The 19,725-nt window shown below is 46.3% G+C and overlaps 1 protein-coding gene across 1 annotated transcript; it reads right to left on the reverse strand.

Annotated features, from left to right (window-relative positions):
* Nucleotides 1-11,264: 11,264 nt before the first annotated feature.
* Nucleotides 11,265-12,533, reverse strand: LOC109754637 (probable glutathione S-transferase GSTU6). The gene is made up of 2 exons (XM_020334421.4): nucleotides 11,934-12,533; nucleotides 11,265-11,848 (listed from the first exon to the last, which is right to left on the reverse strand). The coding sequence occupies exons 1-2, from the start codon at nucleotides 12,276-12,278 to the stop codon at nucleotides 11,468-11,470; spliced, it is 726 nt and encodes a 241-aa protein (XP_020190010.1). The 5' UTR covers nucleotides 12,279-12,533; the 3' UTR covers nucleotides 11,265-11,467.
* Between the last annotated feature and the right edge of the window lie 7,192 nt (nucleotides 12,534-19,725).

A 19,725-nucleotide genomic window follows, 5' to 3' on the forward strand; every position in this document is an offset into this window, starting at 1 on the left:
AAGAAAAGAAAGGGAGAAATCCCCCTGTTCACTAAGCCCAGTACTAACACTGTACCAGGCCCAGCCCAGCTGGCCGGCCTTTTCCCCTACCTCTCGCAGGGGAGAGGCAGAGCCGTGCGTGCCGGCCATCCATGGCGCCAGGGCCACGTGCCGGCCATCCGCACTCTCCCTCGGCCTACTAAGGCGTCCCCCAGAAACCCTAGCTCGCCCTCATTCATTCCCCCCTCGATCCCCATCGCCCCCCTCTCCTCTGGCTCGATTTTGAGCTCGCAAGCTCACGCGGTCACCGCTGCCTCGCCATCGTTGACGCGTCCACCGGCCTCTCCGGCGTACGGGAGCACATCCTGGAGGTTCGCCGCGCTCTACCGCGTCCGTTCAGGGCATTGGAACGAGGCACGGAGCTGCGTAGCAGGCGCAGTCTTCGTCTTCTTCGTCCGGCCGTCGCCGTCTCGCCATCACCACCGCCTCTCCGGTCCACCCCGACCCTCCCCGAGCGTGCCAATGGATCCCGGTGAGCAACTCCTCCGGATCCCTTCTTCCCCCGCCTCGATCCGGTCGCCATTTGCCGTCCCCGAGCACATCCGAGCTCGCGTGTACGCGTACATATGTGTGTGCGTGAGCTGCTGCTGCTTAACTGCCATCTGCTGCTGCTCTTCGTACTGCTGCTGCCGCTAGGTGCCCCTGCTGCTCTCGTACTGCTGCTGCCACTAGGTGCCGCCGCTGCCCGCCGTTGCTAGCAGTGCGCCGCTTCCTGCTGCTGCTGGCCACGGCCATGGCCGTGTGCGCCAGTGTGTGCGTGATGTGTGCGTAGTCGAGTGTGTGTGAGCGCGTTGTGTGTGTGCGTACGTGTGTGGATGAGGCCGATCCTGGTTAGGTAGGTTAGCTAATTAGTAGTTAGGCTAAGTAGTGGTTAGGTATAGTGTAAATGACATGTGGGACCACCCTGGTTAATTACCATTTTATTAAACAAAAGACAATGACACAGGGGACCCACTTACACTATTCATATGTTGACCAGTCAACCTTTGACCGGGTCAACCCAACCCCACTGGCCCCATTGTCATACTCACATGCTAGGGTAGCACTAGGTGACAATAGTATATTCTGTTTTTAATTTGAATTAATATAAAACCAGAAATTCTAGAAATTGTTTAAATCTTTGAAAATTAATATAAAATAATCCGTAACTCGGCTGAAAATACTTTGTACATGAAAGTTGCTCAGAACAACGAGACGAATTCGGATACACAGCTTGTTCGTCCGCCACACATCCCTAGCATAGCAAACACGCAACTTTCCCCCTCCAGTTCATCTGTCCGAAAACGCAAAACACCGGGAATACTTTCCCGGATATTTCCCCCCTTCGCCGGTATCACCTCGCACTGCGTTAGGGCACACCTAGCACCCCGTATTGACATGTTATGCTTTGTGATGCTTTGATTGCTCTGTTATTTATTGTGTTCCCATCCGTTACTTCTTTCCGGTAGACCCCGAGACCGCTGCCGGTACCCCTGTGATCGACTACATCGACGACGAACCCTTCTTGCCAAAGCAACCAGGCAAGCCCCCCCCCTTGATCACCAGATATCGCCTATTCTTCTCTATACTGGTTGCATTAGAGTAGTGTAGCATTTTACTGCTTTCGGTTAATCCTTTTCTGCTACATAGCCTGTCATTATTACTACAGTTGTTACCCTTACCTACTATCCTACTGTTTAGTATAGGATGCTAGTGTTCCATCAGTGGTCCTATACTACTGGGCCGTGATCACTTCGGGAGGTGATCACGGGTATATACTATATACTTTATATACATGACACATGTGGTGACTAAAGTCGGGTCAGCTCGTTCAGTACCCGCAAATGATTCTGATGAGGGGGCTGAAAGGACAGGTGGCTCCATCCCGGTAGAGGTGGGCCTGGGTTCCTGACGGCCCCCGACTGTTACTTTGTGGTGGAGCGACAGGCAGGTTGACACCACCTAGGAGAGAGGTGGGCCTGGCCCTGGTCGGCGTCAGTGGATACTTAAAAATAACACGCTTAACGAGTTCTTGGTATTTGATCTGAGTCTGGCCATTTGGTCTATACGCACTAACCAACTACGCGGGAACAGTTATGGGCACTCGGCATCGTGGTATCAGCCGAAGCTCTTTTTGACGTCAGCGACTGAGTGGCGCACGCCGCATTGGACCGTAAGCTTGCGCTTGTATTAAGGGGGGCTAGGTCTGCTTCCGGCCGCGTACGCAACGTGCAAGTGTGCAATGGGCGATGGGCGATGGGCCCAGACCCCTGCGCGCATAGGATTTAGACCGGCGTGCTGACCTCTTTGTTGAGCATAGGTGGGGCTGCGATGTGTTGATCTTCCGAGGCCGGGCATGACCCAGGAATGTGTGCCCGGCCAAATGGGATCGAGCGTGTTGGGTTATGTGGTGCACCCCTGCAGGGAAGTTTATCTATTCGAATAGCCGTGTCCCTCGGTAAAAGGACGACCCGGAGTTGTACCTTGACCTTATGACAACTAGAACCAGATACTTAATAAAATACACCCTTCCAAGTGCCAGATATAACCAAGTGATCACTCTCTAACAGGGCGACGAGGAGGGGATCGCCGGGTAGGATTATGCTATACGATGCTACTTGGTGAACTTACCATCTACTCTCTTCTTCATGCTGCAAGATGGAGGTGGCCAGAAGCGTAGGCTTCGACAGTATTAGCTATCCCCCTCTTATTCTCGCATTCTGCAGTTCAGTCCACCGTTATGGCCCTTTACACATATACCCATGCATATGTAGTGTAGCTCCTTGCTTGCGAGTACTTTGGATGAGTACTCACGGTTGCTTTCTCCCTCTTTTCCCCCTTTCCCTTCTACCTGGTTGTCGCAACCAGATGCCGGAGCCCAGGAGCCAGACGCCACCGTCGACGATGACTCCTACTACACCGGAGGTGCCTACTACTACGTGCAGCCTGCTGACGACGACCAGGAGTAGTTAGGAGGATCCCAGGCAGGAGGCATGCGCCTCTTTCGATCTGTATCCCAGTTTGTGCTAGCCTTCTTAAGGCAAACTTGTTTAACTTATGTCTGTACTCAGATATTGTTGCTTCCGCTGACTCGTCTATGATCGAGCACTTGTATTCGAGCCATCGAGGCCCCTGGCTTGTATTATGATGCTTGTATGACTTATTTATGTTGTAGAGTTGTGTTGTGATATCTTCCCGTGAGTCCTTGATCTTGATCGTACACATTTGCGTGCATGATTAGTGTACGATTGAATCGGGGGCGTCACAGACGCGCGCCGCTCCTGCCCTGACGCTGTCTCCGCGCCACTCCCCGCGCCCCTGTTTGCCCCGACGCCGCCCGCCGCGCGCTCCTCCCTTTGTGAGCACCGCGCCTCTGCCGGCCCTGCCGCCGTGCTATTTTTTTACATGTTTTTAGATTTTCATATATGTATGTATGTATTTTTTAGATATATGTATTTTTTGATGTATGTTCATATATGTATGTATGTATTTTTTTACATGTTTTATTATGTATGTATGTATTTTTTCAATTGTAATGATGTTTTAAAAATACATATATGCAAAAGTTAGATTTTTAGAAAAGTTTTGTCTATATATGTTCTCTGATTTAGTACATTTTAGGTTAGTTTCATTTTTAGAATTTTTTTATATATTTAGGAAGAAGGAATAGAAGGAAGAAGAAGGAAGAAGAAAAAGTTTTATATATGCAAAAGTTACATTTTTAGAAAAGTTTTATATATCTAGCTAGGAAAGGAAGAAGAAGAAAAAGAATGAGAGGAAAAAGGAAAATAAGAAAAAAATAGGAGAGGAAGAAGATGAGAAAAAATAGGAAAGAGAAGAGGAAGAAGATGGGAAATAAATAAGAAGAAGAAAAAAGAAGAAAAAGAAGAGGAGAAGAAGAAAGGAATAGAGGAGAAGAATTCTATTTTCTCTTCTTCTCCTCTTTTTTCTTCTTCTTTTTTCTTCTTCAATCTTCTCCTCTATTAATATCTTCTTCTCCTCTTTTTATTTCTTCTTCGTCTTCTTATTTTTTATCGGATATGTCGTTGTCGATATACCCCGTGTCCCGATAACTTCAACACGAGGGGGGGTGGGGAGTTCGACCTACCCCCTCCCCGATAACATTATTTTCCCATGTATGTATGTCGTCGTTGTCGATATAACCCCCTCCCGGATAACTTCGACCATGATAACTTATACCACGGGAGCACCCCCTGGCCCTCTCGCTCGACCAAAACTCTCGAGGACACCCAAACCCTAGAAAAAAAACGATGTTGGTCTCCTACTCCCTCCCGCCGCGCCCCTGCCCTTGAAGCGTTGCCGAGGCCACCCCAAACCCGGAATAAGCTAGGTCTACGTTTGCACTAATATATCCACCTGCTGTCATGTTTGTGTAATAATTGCCATGTTGTAATATTTGCAGAAACAATGGTGCACGGATGAGACGAGGAAGCAGAAGAGGTGTTGGGGGACATAATCTTAGCCGGAGGTGATGTCTTGTCGTATCTTAACGACAATGATGGTCTGGAAGAACAGGGTGAAGAAGCAGGCTACGGTGATCGAAGAGTGGAGGAGGAAAGACATGATTATGATGGCTCCGGTGACCCAATGCTGGTGCAAGAAGGAGCCCGTGGTGACGGCTCCGGTGACCGAACAGAGTCCGACCAGGTAAATATATTAGTTAAGCCTGTGCTGACTAGCTAATTGATGCATTCATTGTTTTGGTATGTACACATATTAATTAACTCTCGTCTTTCTTCTTTTTTCTAGCCCTCCGGATCGAGCACAACTTCGGTAAAGAGAGGAGGCCCGAAGAGAAATTTGCGCTCAGATGAAAGAGGTTTGAGATCACAGCAATCGTGCGCGATGGCCAACCGATTGAACCCATCCGGACAAAGGAAGCATTTGCTGCTCAGTGCGGGGTTCTTGTTAGGGACAAGATCCCGATCAGCATCCACCAATGGTATAAGCCTAAGAAGGAAGACCCTGAGGTGTCTTATGTCAATGATATGCAGAAAGATGATCTTTGGACTGAGCAGAAGGCAAATTTCACCCTACCGCCAGAGGAGGATCCGGAGAAGCCAGTTAAAGAGCAATTAATTAAGTCTCATGCTCTTAAGAAGATGGCAGACCTATTCAGGAGGTGGAAGAATGAGCTAAAAACATTTGTCGACAAAGAAGAGACACCAGAATTCATCGGCAAATATGAGAAGATCAGAGATCACTGGCCCGCATTTGTGGCCCACAAGACATCGGAAAAGAGTAAGAAGTTGTCAGCGACAAACAAGAAAAATGTTGTGAAGAAGAAGCTTCACCATCGCACGGGGTCAGGTGGCTACCTCAAAGCCCGGCCTAAGTGGGCCAAGGCTGAGAATGATCTGTTTGATAAAGGGATCGAACCAGATACAATGAACTGGCCAGACCGTTGCCGGACTTGGTTCTTCGGGGCTGGCGGAACCTTGGACCCTGTATCAGGGAAGTGCATTTGGACGGACGAGCTTTTGAGAATACCAGTCAAGAGGCTTCAGCACTATATCGATGCAGCGCAGCAAGGGACGTTCATTCCAGACAGAGAGAACGACGAGCTCACAATGGCCCTCGGGAATCCTGAGCACCCTGGACGGACACGAGGCATGCCAGGCTCCGTTCCGTGGAAGGCTGGTTTTCTGGACGCAGGCGGTTACAAATGCCAAGAGAGGAGGAAAAAAGTGGAGCAGACCCAAATTCAGAAGCTGCACGAAATGGTTCAAGCGCTAGAGGAACGAGACGTAGCTCGCAGCAATCGACCTACCGAAACTACCCCCGAAGCTACCCCGCCATCTCAGCGGAGAAGCAGCGTGGCTTCCACCGAGCTGCTTCAGCCGGAGCATGTCTTGACGGCTCCTGCTAGCTACCCCGTGGATGCTATCACGGAGTCTCAACATTGCCACCTTATGACGCAATGGCAGAACTTCAAAGTCAAGGCGGCTGTCGGCTCTGTTCGACCTCCTGAACCCGGCGCAACTTTTCACTGTCGTCCGATTCCAGAAGGATATGCTAGGGTGACGGTGGACGAAATAACGGAGGGATTTGAGGACCTCCAGCTTGACCACCCTACCGGTGAAGGGGAGACTCGGCTGGGTTCTGCTCTGAAGACTCCATGCATATGGCGGAAGGAGCTCATCAACCTTCCGAATTGGACGCCTCCGGTGAGTAAGGGCACTCCGCCTCCTCCTCCGCCCCCTCCTCCGGCGAGTGATCAGGGCACTCAGCCTCTTTCTCCGGCGCGTGGCGGCACTCCGCCTCCTCCTCCGGCGAGTGATCAGGGAACTCAGCCTCCTTCTCCGGCGCGTGGCGGCACTCCGCCTCCTTCTCCACCTGCGCCGGCGCGCCCGAGCAGCCAGCCTTCTCCTTCTCTGCCTCGTCAGCAAGGGCGGAAGAGACCCGCCGCCGCTCCGGCTGCTCCGGCGCGTCGTAGTCCTTCTCATCCGCCTCGTAAGCAAGGAAAGAAGACAGCCGCAGCCGCTCCGTCTGCTCTGCCGACGTCTAGCAGTACAACCAGAGGCGGGAGGCAATACAGATTCAGTCCTTCTCTGAAGACTCCAGATAAGTTACCATACGAGAGGACCGAGGAGGAAACCACGAAGATCGTGCGAGCCGAAGTGACGAACTTCTTTGAAGGGGTGAAAGCAAAGAAACATCCACCTCCGGAGGAGAAGGTAGATCCGGTGAAAGCGAAGCGCACTCTGGCTGCCCTGACAAAACAACCAAAGTCTCCGCCGAAAGGCAACTATGAGCGCATTATTGCAAAGACATTTGTCGAAGCGGAGCGGTCGGGAAGTACTGTCAGTGATCAAAGGTTAAAAGAACGACGAGCTGGGAAAAAAATTGCCCAGCTCGGCGAACAAGTGAACCAATCGTGCCCCCCGCTCAAGGTGTCTAGCGACATCATCGCTAATGATCCGAGGATGGTGCCCGATTATATCAATCTTGGAGATTACCTGCCAGACGATGTACATTATGATTTCTTGGAGGTGGACGAACACAAATACCATTACGGGAAGCCTCTCGTCAAAGATGAAAGATCTCTAACAACGATGATGCGAAGATTACATGATTGGTACATGAAAACCTGTAGAGAGTCTGGGGGGAGGAATACTTTGATGCTGAGAGTTAAAGAGGAGCATGACCTCGTTGGAATTGAACTGTTGAATGTTCCATTTGAGGAGTTCTTCCAGTTTTTCAATCAAAAGGCCCTCGATAAATCAACGGTCACTTGCTACTGTCTGTAAGTAGTACTACTTCTGTCATTAAGTCTCTCTATATAGGTCAGCTCTTTCATTGCATGTATTTATAATTATCCTCACTATATTATGCAGATTGAAGATCGCCAAATTGAAGAAAAGACAAATCGGTGATATTGGATTCATTAACACAAATCTCATAGATGCAACTGAGGTTAAATATCATGCCGAAAATACCGAGGCCAACTTGCTACGATCGTTGGTAATAAATGAAAACAAAGATATAATACTATTTCCTTACAACTTCAAGTGAGTGTTACTGTCTTGTGCATATTCGGTTTCCCTTATTAGTCCAGGTTATAGTAATGTAATTGATGACTTATGCATGCATGCGCAGCTTCCACTATATTCTCCTAGATTTTAAGCTTGAGCAGGGAGTAGTAACCGTCTTAGACTCGAGACGAAAAGATCCCCAGGACTATGCAGACATGACTCAAATGTTCGAGAAGTAAGTTAAATCGATGATTATCCACCATATCAGCAACTTTGTTTATTTCCTGATATCAAGTAATTGTTTTCTTTGTCTGGCAGGGTTTGGAGAAAATTCACCAAAAAAGCTCCGGGACTGCAGAAGAAGCTACAATTTAGACACCCGAAAGTAAGTACTATAGTAGCATGTTCTGCATCTCCTAGTGATTCAAGCGCTAGTTTCATCAATACCATTTAGCATGCTTGCTTATCAGTTTGATTGACCTCTATTTCTTGTAAAGTGGTTGTGGCAGGAACAAGGGAATGATTTCTGTGGATACTACGTTTGCGAGTCCATCCGCCACACGACCTGTGAGCGGGGCTACTCTGACGAACAATATGAAGTGCGTAAGCAATAATATTCACAATTTTATTTTATTACCATCATTTGTGTTGAGTTTCATTTATTCATATATATATATATATATATATGTATTGACCCCCTTCTTCAAATTAGATCTTTCGGATGCGGGATGAACTCCTAGCACCAGATCGTATGCGAGCAATTCAAGAGGAATTGGCGGCATTCTTCCTTGACCACGTGATCGCTGAAAACGGAGAATACTATGTGGACCTTGTGTTCATATATAATTAGGAGATTATATTGTAAGAGATAATTATTGTATATATGTAGCCGGTAGTGTCGGATAGATATACGAGAACTTGTTGTTCGACCAATCTCTCGGAGAAGGAGAGGTGGTCGATATCACTTCTCTCTGTATGCATATGTTTATGACGATCTTCTGTTTCCTTCATTTGCTTACTAGCTAGCCTGTCTAGTCCTCTCTATACGTATATAGTACGTAGCGTCGACCAAGCACGGAGATAAGAGAGGACACTTCTCTCTATTAATTAGCTAGCTAACACAATATATGAAACACCTAAATTAACCCCTCAAAACCCCAACCCCCTTTAAAAAAAACAAAAACCCCAGCCCCTGAAATGCTGACGCGTGGATGCCTATTGGTCCCGGTTAGTGCCACCAACCGGGACCAAAGGCCCTCCTGCCTGGGCTCGCCGCACCGGCCACGTGGAGGCCCATCTGTACCGGTTCGTGTAAGAACCGGGACTAAAGGGCTATGGCATTAGTAACGACCCTTTAGTCCTGGTTCAAAAACCGGGACAAAAGGCCCTTGCCAACCGGGACAGATGACCCTTTTTCTACTAGTGGTCATTTCTACTGATTCTATTATTTGAAGCTTTCCTTCTTGCTCTACTTATTATAGCATGTACTTTTTGTCATGATTTCAGTATGCAGCAACCAAGGTGATATGCAGGGCCAAGGTGATAAAAGAACTTCTCAGTTCACAAATGCAAGAGAGTTTTGACTTCTGTTGACATTACACTGATCATATTCTGGTGAGATGTTGATGACAGGAAGAATTATTATTGTTGTTCAAGGTAGCTGCAACTATGCACATGATGCAAGAATTATATTTCTGTAGAGGTACTGCAACTATGCACGTCAGTTTGATCCTCCTAACTAAAAATAAAATTTAATCTTCTTGGCAGATTCACTTTTCTATAAACTAATTTCCGGTGTAGTTTAAAAAAAAAGCAAAAGACTTGGATGCGATCATAGGACTACAACATGAAGTTTGAGGAGTGTCCCAGATCCCATCATCGTTCTCTTAGTTTTTACGACATGATTCTCCATGATGATCTTAGATATACCTAGGAAGATCAAATTACAGAAAAAAAAACCTTGGAATGGTTCTTTTGATTTACCTTCGGTTCTTATGAACGATATAGTTATCTATATTATCATTTCGAAATGGTGTTCCTGGAACATTAAATTGATTATAAATACACTAGATATTAATTTTGTGCATATCCATGTCCCACCCACAACGCAAAGCAAGACTGCACATATACGTTAACGAATGCGCCAGCAAGATTAGTACGCACAATCACGCACACAGAGGAGGCGCACACAATAAGAGTCGGGAAGGGGTGGCCACTTGCCTATGCCACTCGCCAATGATATATTTTGGATCATGCTGCTTGATTTTGGCATCTATATGTTGCAGACCACGTATTACAGGTACTATTTCAATCTCTTGGTTATTTCAGATTGCACATATAAACCGGGTGATGGAAGATGTACTGTACTAAGCGGTTGAATTGTCGTTATCGAAGCCTTTATTAGAATGCTAAAAGCTTCAGACCTTTGCTTTTCTTCCGGAGTTTCTCGGAACTGAACTTCTGACCAGATCCTACTCTTAGATATTTTGTTTAAGTAAAATTTGCTCGAAGTGATTAAGGATATCGGGCCTCTAAAAGAAAAGTAAGAATCTAAATTCCTAAGTAATTATAACAACTCAAGTGTGATCTTCTTGTTGCTTAATTTTCCAGTTAAGATATCTTTTTGATATAGATTGCAAGGTTTCGTTCTCGCATAAAACTCCCAATCCTATGATCATCATATGTCTCCTGTATGATGTTTTTGCTGGAAGGTCTGCTTACTTTGATGTACATCTCTTTTCTAAAAATGTCACTGATAGTTTGTTTTGCCGAGCATATTAGGTTAACTGGATTCCATCTCAATTCCTGTAAGTCTCTCTAAAAAGGTCACTGCCAAGGTGGTGTGGAGTGAGGAGACGTAGAGATGGATGAGGACGACGGAAGGAAGCAGTAGCAGCTCGATCCAGGAACCAACAGCTGGCTCGCTCCTAGCTCCTAGGTCTTCAACCCGCTCCCCCCTCCTTTCAGTCTACCACGTGCAGCAGGTGGGTATACTCAGCTTCGTTGCTCCCACTCATCTTCCTCCCTCCCTCTCTATCTTATACAGGTTCCATCTAATGGTAGCTCTCTCTCCCTTTTCCATCTCTATTTAGTAGATGGTGGAGCAACCAAGCATACGTACACGTTGAAATTGATTCTATTGTAAGCTTATTCACAGTTATCCATCAAGGAATGGTTGTAATAAATATTTTATATCTCTACATCCAAGAGATCAAGAAATCCTAATGTTATAGCATACGTCCATATTGATGTACATGAGCGAGACTAAGAATTAAACATGGCAGAGGAATGTACTGAGACAAGATAAGTGCGCACAAGCCCGCCTCAGGAGGCGCCACCAGGTGGCGCCCCAGCCTCTAGTGTAATTATAAAGAAGTGTATGCAACACGCCTCAAATGTATCGACATACTTTGAGAGTTTCTAGCAATGCAAAATAGAAAGCATTTGTTAGATGTATCAACTAGAGTGTGTTTGACAAGTCAAGAATCGTGACTAGAATGAAGATGAGCCTAATAAATAATCATGGTTTTTTTCGTCACTAACGAAGTTCAGTTTTACTGGAAATAAGAATGACAATAAGTGTTAAATTGAGAAAAATTAAAGAGTAAACGTGCGTGCAAGGATTTGCCAAAAGAATGCACTATTTAGAGTGTAATTGGTTTGATGTCAAATTTATACGTGACAACCAACAAATGCTCGGGTCACTCACTCCGCTGGTTCTGCTTATCATACATGCATGCCCCGAATAAGTATTTGAAAAAGGCACTTTTATTATCTTTGTAATGTCACACATGAAGAAGATACATGCAGAAGTGCTGAGTACCGCATTTTTTTCTGAACCACTGTGCATCCTTCTTTCGAGCAGCAGCACCGCCACCAATTCGAGGCGTGCTGCTAGCAGTATAATCCGCCTTAAATGGCTGGCTCGCTCGACCACTACTGTGTATCACTGGTCAGTTTTTCGGATGCAGTTTCTGGAGCAGCGGCAGCAGATCGTGCTTGGCGAACTCGGCGATGCGGTCGACGTCCGGGATGACCTCCTTGGCGGCGTCGAGAGCGGCAAAGCGCTCCGCCCAGGCCGCCAGCAACGGGGTCCGGGCGGCGTCCAGGAGGTTCACGCTGGCCACCGCGTGGAACGCGCGTATCCACGCGACGAACCCGCCGAGCGCGATGTCCACGTACCCCGGGCCGTCGCCGCCGAAGAAGGCCTTGCCCTTGGAGCACTCGCCGAACGCGCCCTCCATCTTCTGCAGCGCTGCCACCGCGGCTTCCGTCGCCGCCGCCCTCTCCTCGTCCGTCGTCCCCACGAACGCCTTGATCCACGAGGCAAAGAACTGCACGCCCAAACGCACGCACGCAAGGATCTACGCTTAAGTAGCTGAAAGGTGTCGGTGTTCATCTGCAGTTCTGCATTCTTACCTGGTCGTCGGCGTAGGCGGCCCAGAAGCGAGCGACGGCGCGGTCGTGGGGGTCGGCGGGGAGGAGGGCGGGGCCGGAGCCGGGGAAGGCCTCGTCGAGGTACTGCACGATGAGCATGGACTCGCAGACGGGCTTGCCGGCGTGGAGGAGCACGGGGACCTTGGTGTGGACGGGGTTGGAGGCGAGGAGGAGGTCGCTCTTGTTGGTGAGGTCCTCCTCGGCGTACTCGTAGCCGGTGAGCCCCTTGAGGTGCAGCGCGACCTGCACCCGGTGCACGAACGGGCTCACCCAGACCCCCAGCAGCTTGAGCTCGTCACTCCCTCCTCCAGCTGCTCCGGCCGCCATGTCGTCGGACGAACTGATTTCTCGCGTGCTCTCCGGCCGATGGCTGATGTTTTTGTACTGCGCTCTGTGGGAGGGACGGCACAGCACACGATCTATATAGATAAGGTGATAAGGTGATTCTTGTGGTCGTTACAGTGCGTGTGTACCCTGCGATGTAGACGGCGGCTATAAGCATGGCGCCCCCCCGGTCCCAACACAACGATAGGAAATATTCTTGTGGGCGGCTGGGCGTTGGACGATGAATAGATAGCCGTCACACTAACTCCTTCGTCTACCAGGCTATGACCAGACACCGCCCTTGATTGCGAACGAGCGGTCCAGTTGGTAGTTGAACAAACTTCTTCGTATTTAGTCGCCGCCCGGACAGAAATATCTGGCACAGCCTTCAAGGAATATCCCTTTTCTCATTTCTTTTAGGTGTTTTTTTAGAAATTTTCGATCCATTCATAATTGATCATGAAGATACTGAGCATACCAGAGATACTAAAAATTACAATCCACCCATCAAGGACTACAAAGACTAGAGTAAACCCAAGGCTAGCAGCCGTCATCGCCCCTCTCTCCTTGAAGCCGGCCAAACCATCGCACTAAGGCCCTACAGGACCAGCGAGTCAGGGCAACCACTATGCTGATGAAGACATTCATAAATCGACAGGATCAAGCTTGTAAACACGAACGAATACGAATGAAAATTGGACCCAAACAGATCCACCGGAGACCAGCACCGACTGAATCCCATGAGATTTGACAAAGACACACCTCCACACGCCCTACGAGAATGCTAGACGCACGAAGAGTGCGGGGGTCGGATGTGAGCGGCATTAATCCTACCAAGGGACATTGTCGTTGTCACACATCCCCAACCAACCCAAGGGTATCCCTCCTTTTGGGAAAAAACACAACCTCAACCAAGATGTTGAACATAAGAAAAGCAAGAGCGGAGTCCCTCTCGCCTGACAGGGAGCAAAAGCCCTTACATCTGCATGACTCAAAGGCCATCGGAGGCGGGTGGACCAGCGAGAGCACATTTTTCTGTGTTTAATGGCTCTATCATTGTTTTAGCGTGGCTACCAATGCCGGAGAAGCAATGGTATTTTACCCACAATAGTACAAAGCGCAGATACCTACCATTAAGCTCCTCCCCTTATTACACATTCTAGCCAGAAATTGTATTAGACGATCGACCCTATGACACATAGTTAAAAAAAGTAAACCGTATATCTATGTCCTATGGAGAACTCATCGTACAATTGAAAAGGAAAACCGTATGATGTCGTGCACATGGTTCACAAAGAGTAACTGTGTGCAATGACGGTGTCATAAAAATGATTTGTGCCAAAGTATCGTATGCAATGTTGTGCACACGATTCACAGAGAGCAACCGTGTGCAGTGAGGGGCGTCGTTGTACAGGATTCCTGCCGATGATCGTGTTCGATGACGTGCACATGATTCATAAGAAATGAACGCGTGCGATGTGTGTACTATGATACACCGACCAATAAATTTTGCATGCATCGCCGACCGCGTCGCCGCCAACTCAGCTAGCCCTCTTCCTCTCCCCTTATGTTTGTGTCATCGATCCCCCTATGTAATCGCATCATGCCAACTGGCCAGTAGGGAGTGGTCCTCCCGCTGGTGGGGCAAGCATCGACGATGTTGCACACTTCACTCCTTATGCATGTTCGTTGAGTTTGGTACTGGCACCCACACGCCGAGTTCCCTCCTCCATCCGCTTCGTCGTTGTCGCTCTCGAGAGGGAGCAACATGATGCGGTTGTCGTCGAGCCTGCCGACGTGGAAGTCCACGACGCTTCCGATGGCAATGATATCACCACCGCCAGCCAGGTTGCAATATGAACATGACCTATAGGCAGCCAAGGCCAATTTCGTTCTCCAATTTTTTTACTTGGACGGGTACAACCGCGGATAGTAGGAGAGCCTGTTCATGCTAGCCTTGGCGGAATCCAGAGCCGTAGCCCGTAGGCGACATCCATCCTAATGAGCGCGGAGAGTATGACTTACGTGTTGAAGTTTGATGCATCACATAATAGATAAAATTTATTTATTAAATGCTAACTTTTTGATTCAAGACACAGCATTTTCCCGGTTCTTACATGCTGACTTTTTTCTTACAAAAACTTCCGTAAAGACATGACATATGACCTGCTAGCCTTTCGCAAGTCCGACTAGCTTACACTAAGATCCTGCTAAGGGAACCAACCAAACGGAAGTCGGGTACAACTTTGGGTCGGACTACCACTCTACCTCAAATCTGGTTGGAAGTAATTCTTCATCGAGATCGGTCTCCAGATGGGTGCCATTGTGATCCTGAACTTCTTCGAAGATGAGGTGAACCGTCGCATGACGATTGTCAACAATGTACTCTAATATTTTTCTTTTCATTTTCCCTATGAAATACGCAAGTACCCTCGAGTTTATAGGCTCTGCGAAATGCATGTGGACTACAACGGTACTTTGAATGCATGGTTTGTGTTTTCGTGGTTCTAATTTGATTCACTATGGGAGTTGTGTGTGTCTAGTTTATTTTGCATGTTTTGCTGCCTCGTGGAGTTTTATTTTGCATTCGTACTCTGTATCCATCCTTTTTTGTGAACTAAAATAATTTTGCCTCATGCTTGTTCTCGGCATCTTGGCCTAGTGTTGACCACTTTTATTGGAATCAGGCCTTTCTGTAGGGAATCCTGTTTATCTCCTACTGCGATTGGTAACAAGGAAAGGTTTACCAAACAACCCTCCCTCAAAGTAGGTGGGACGCTCCATTTTAACACTTGTTCTGCACCGATTTCAGGAAGGTTCCTCAGAATCGACTTTGATTTTAATTATGTTTCATTTTTTTTCGGTTTTACAAAAAACTTGTTTTTTGGTTTTCTATCTTTTCCTTTTTCCCTTTTAATTTTCTCTTTTTTGTATTTTGTATTTTTTCAAATTCACTAATCTTTTTTGAATTTATGATTCTTTTTAGTCTGCAATTTTATTGAAGCTTGGAATATTTAAATTCCCAAAAAACAATTCCTGAATATTTTTCAAATTCACATTCATTTTAAAATTTGTGATTTTTTGAAAATTTTAAAGAGAGAAAATCAAATCCATGATCTTTTTTGAAATTCATGAATATTTTTTCCAATTCCATTTTTTATTTCGTGAACAATTATGAAAATTAACAATTATTTTAGTTTGATAAAATGTTCTGAATTCATAGACACGTTTTTTATTCCATACACAATTCCATTTTTTGATTCTTGAATGTTTTTGAAATTGGGGAGCATTTTCTCAATTCTGGAACATTGTTTTATTAACAAAGATTTTTTGAATTTGTCTTGAGCTCATGACCATTATTTAAAATTTTGAACAATTTTTAGATTTCAAAAATATTTTATACAAGCGAAAAAAGTGTTTTTCACTATCTTGAACATATTTGGAAAAACTAATATTTTTTAAATTTTGTAAAAAACTAAAAGAGCAAAAATTAAAAATTAAATGAAAAAAGCACCTTCGCGCCCGCATTGGGCTGGCCGAAAGCCGCGCGTCAGCTAGCGTGCCTTAGCGTTTTCTCGGCCTCCATCGCTATGCGGGGGATTAGGACGTCCTCTTCCCGTGGCCGAATTGGATTGAGCTGGTGCTCAGCGAATAAGTAAATTTACTGGTTGCTGGAGGTGTCGGTTAGGAATCGACCGCCCATCAATTTCATCTAGATTGGTGAGACCAGCTGGGTATAAACATGCAAAGCATTTCACAGCACTATACTGAGTAATACGGCCTGACACACCTGGCCGCTTTTAAGAGGAAAAAGAGTGTGAGGCTGGATGGCCGCATGCATGTAATATTTTCTCTCTCCCACATAAAGACTTGAGTTTTAATTTCATGACCAAAATTTAAATGACTGATAACTTGTCAACCATATTCTCATTTTTGTAAATTTTTATATATTTGAATCCATGACGATATGACCTTTCAAACAAGACCAATCTTGGATACATTTTAACTAGTTTGAATTTTATGTATCATATTTCAATTTTAGTTTATTTTGACTATTTCACTCATCTCAAACGACTAATTTCATTCATTTCAATTATTTTCCAAAAAGGAATTCAATTGAAAAACTATTTCACTCATTAAACAAATTTTACTCACTCCAAACAAATTATTTCACTAATTTGAAAATACATATTTCACTCATTTACAAAATACACTAGATTCACCCATAGAGGACTGATTTCACTCATAAAAGATATATAGATTTAAAAAAATATTTCACTCGTTTCAAGAAACTAATTTCAGAAAACATATTACAATTATTTCCAAAAACAATTTCACTCGCTTCATAAAACCTATTTTGCTCATTTTAAAGAACTTTTGAAATAATCAGTTTCACATGTTTGAAATAACTAGTTTCACGTATTTCACACCGAAAAAATGCGGCATGTGTATTTAAAAGGATTTCACTCATTTTAAAATTTTGGTTCCATTTATTTCAGAAAACTAATTTCACTTACATAATTAGATTTCACTCAATTTAGAGAAACACATTACACTCACGCAATTGTAATACTATGTTTCAATCGTTTCAAAAAACTGATTTCACTCATTCCAAAAGATAGATTTCACAATTTCAATAGTTTTAGAAAACAAATTACACTCATTTACAAAAGATGTATTTGTAACTAGTTATTTTCAGTGAGATATGTATTGAAAATATGAAATTACTTCCCTGAAATATATTTCAATGTGGTAAATAACCAACTTTGGCTCTTTTCAGCACTGTAATATGCAAACTTGACAAAACACAATGAAATATGTTTCATATACTTAGAAAGTACTAATTCATATGAAACTGATTTCTTTCATTTCAAAAGAACTGACTTCAGTGATTTCATTAAACGTATTTCATTCATTACCAAAATGTTTTGAAATAATCAGTTTGACATGTTTGAACAAACTAGTTTCAGAAAACTGATTTCACCTATCTCAAAAAATAATTTCACCAGTTCCAATATTGATTCCAATTATTTCAAATAAGTAAATTTGAAATAAGTGAAATTTAAATTTTGATATGATTGAAATAGAAAAACTTAAACTAGTTTAAATATATTCAAAATTGGTCTTGTTCTACCGATCACATGTTCAGGAATTTGAATATATATAAAATTTCATTAATAGAAAATTAGTGTTAGAGATATTGTCCATCTAAAATTTTAAACAAAGATAAAATGGATGGATTTGTGTGTGAGAGAGGAGAGATTCTGCATGCGTACCATTCCTGTTAAAAGGTACCGCATGATTCTGACATTGATTAGACTAAAATCAGAAATACAAGAGATTTTTTGCAATGAATACTTTCATATACACATGTACATGGTCCCATAACTTTAGATGCGGCAGCACCTCATTGGTGGGAAGATCACCTGTAGCTCCCGGCTCCGGTAAAAAACTCTTTGCGCTGTGGTGCTTAGGCCCTTTGTGGTCCGGGACTCTTTTTTCTTCTTTTTTTAACATGGGGCGGGACTCTTTGGTTGCCTCTACCTCGTCGATAGAAACAGGATGTGCTCGTGTCCGGACGGTAAACTGGACTAGCTTGTTGTTGCCTACCCGGATTCCAAACTTGCGCCTACAAGTACCCGCGCACACGTCGAGGTCGAGTATCCGTGCGACGTGCGAGTTCTCCAGCGAGTTTCCGTCCCGATCATAGCTGCTTACGCGCGAAAGCCAGAAAGACCTAGCAGGGAACTCGTCGAGAAGTCCTTCAGCGAGATCCCTCCCTCCTCGATCAGCAATGTTTAGGCTTGACCAGCAGACCGCGCACGACGTGGTCGGCGACCTGCGGGGGGACCCGGCCATGATCGTCCTCTTCGCCGTCGCGGTCGTCGCGTTGGCGGCCATCGCGGCGTTCGGGTGCGCCAAGGGGGCCAAGAAGAAGCCGCGCCAGAAGAGCGTCAGCGGCAACATCTACTACTACGGCGGCCCAGGCTGCACGGCGCCACCTCCCGCTCCGGCGAAGCCTGTGTACGCGGCCAGCGCTGGGAAGAGTGCGACGACAACAGTGTCCTCCAGCGGCACCACAACGGATCTCGCCGCCGGCGCAACAGCTGGGATGGTGGCGAGCATGGTCGTCAGCTCGGCCGCCGCGTGCGGAGGCGGAGGAGGGTGCGGTGGCGGTGGCTGTGGAGGCGGAGGAGGGTGTGGTGGTGGTGGCTGCGGTGGCTGTTGACGTGATCGTGTTTGCTTGCTAATCGGTAGTAATCAGGCAGGCATTCGGATTATTGAGACTGAATATTTTCTAGTTTCCACGTCTAGTGCTTCGTTATGTGACTGTACTTATATTGTTAAAACATCATGATGATCATCCGGGATCAATGTGCGTGTCGTCGTGTTTTCTGTTCAATACCAGAATAACTGCTTGCGCTGACGGCCTCATCTATGCCGACGGCCAAGGACAGGCCGTAGGCGTAGAAAAGCCGTCGGCATACATCCATCTGCCGTTGGCATAGACGAGGCCGTCGGGACCGCTCGAGATACGCCTACGGGGACCGTCGGCATAGGCGCGCCGTCGGCATAGCCCGGACCCACCTACTCGGTTAGCGCTGACCGTTGTCGACGGGAGGTAACGGCGGCCGTCGGCATATCTATGGCAGAGGTATGCCTACGGCATAGTCGTCGGCATAGACCTGGCCCATGCCCCTCTGCCACGTCATCGATCCGTGCCGTCGGCATATGTTTATTTAGTTTTATTTTTAATTTCGCTTTATACTATCTATGGCAAAGGTATGCCTACGACATAGGCCCCTCTGCCACGTCATCGATCCGTGTGTCATGCCACGTCATCGATCCGTGGGACTGCACCTCCGTGTGCGCACAGGCCGTCGACATACATTTATTTTACTTTATTTTTATATTTTTACTTTATTTTGTTATTTTTACTTTATTTTAGTTTTTGTTTTTGCATAAGATAATTATGCCTTATCTAAAAAAACATACCCCGATGGTATATCGATTGCCCCCCGTTACGAACGTCGCTATCGCCGTGTCACGGAGGGGGAAAACGGTCGACACGGAGGGAATTCTGGTTGGTGGGGGATTCGGGGTGTAGCTATGTCACCGAAACATCGCATGGGTCCCGATGCATATGTGAAAGTGTTCAGGCATGCGTAGACGCCCGTCTTGGGGCTCCGCGGTGTGCCCACCTGCACGCAAGGCAGTGCCGCCGTCACTTGGAGGGGGCCAGGTCTAGACCTGCCCCAGGGGTGACGCCTGCTCGCCACGTGGCAGGCCTATGACGACGGCCTAGCCGTCGGCATAGTTTCAAACTAAGCCGACGGCCAGGCCGTCGGCATAGGCCTGCCACGTGGCGAGCAGGCGTTGGTCAGCACTTGACGGTGGTCGCCGTTAGGAGGTAACGTTGCCGACGCCAGGGCCGTCGGCATAGATGTAC

Source organism: Aegilops tauschii, chromosome 2 (genome assembly GCF_002575655.3).
Source record: "Aegilops tauschii subsp. strangulata cultivar AL8/78 chromosome 2, Aet v6.0, whole genome shotgun sequence".
NCBI classification, from domain to species: domain Eukaryota; kingdom Viridiplantae; phylum Streptophyta; class Magnoliopsida; order Poales; family Poaceae; genus Aegilops; species Aegilops tauschii.

Bases quoted from the DNA above. Each gene is read 5' to 3' on its own strand.
- LOC109754637 (XM_020334421.4), bottom strand. From the start codon at position 12,278: ATGGCGGCCGGAGCAGCTGGAGGAGGGAGTGACGAGCTCAAGCTGCTG. The intron at 11,849-11,933 runs GTAAGAATGCAG...TTGGGCGTGCAG, and splicing joins CCGCCTACGCCGACGACCAG to TTCTTTGCCTCGTGGATCAA.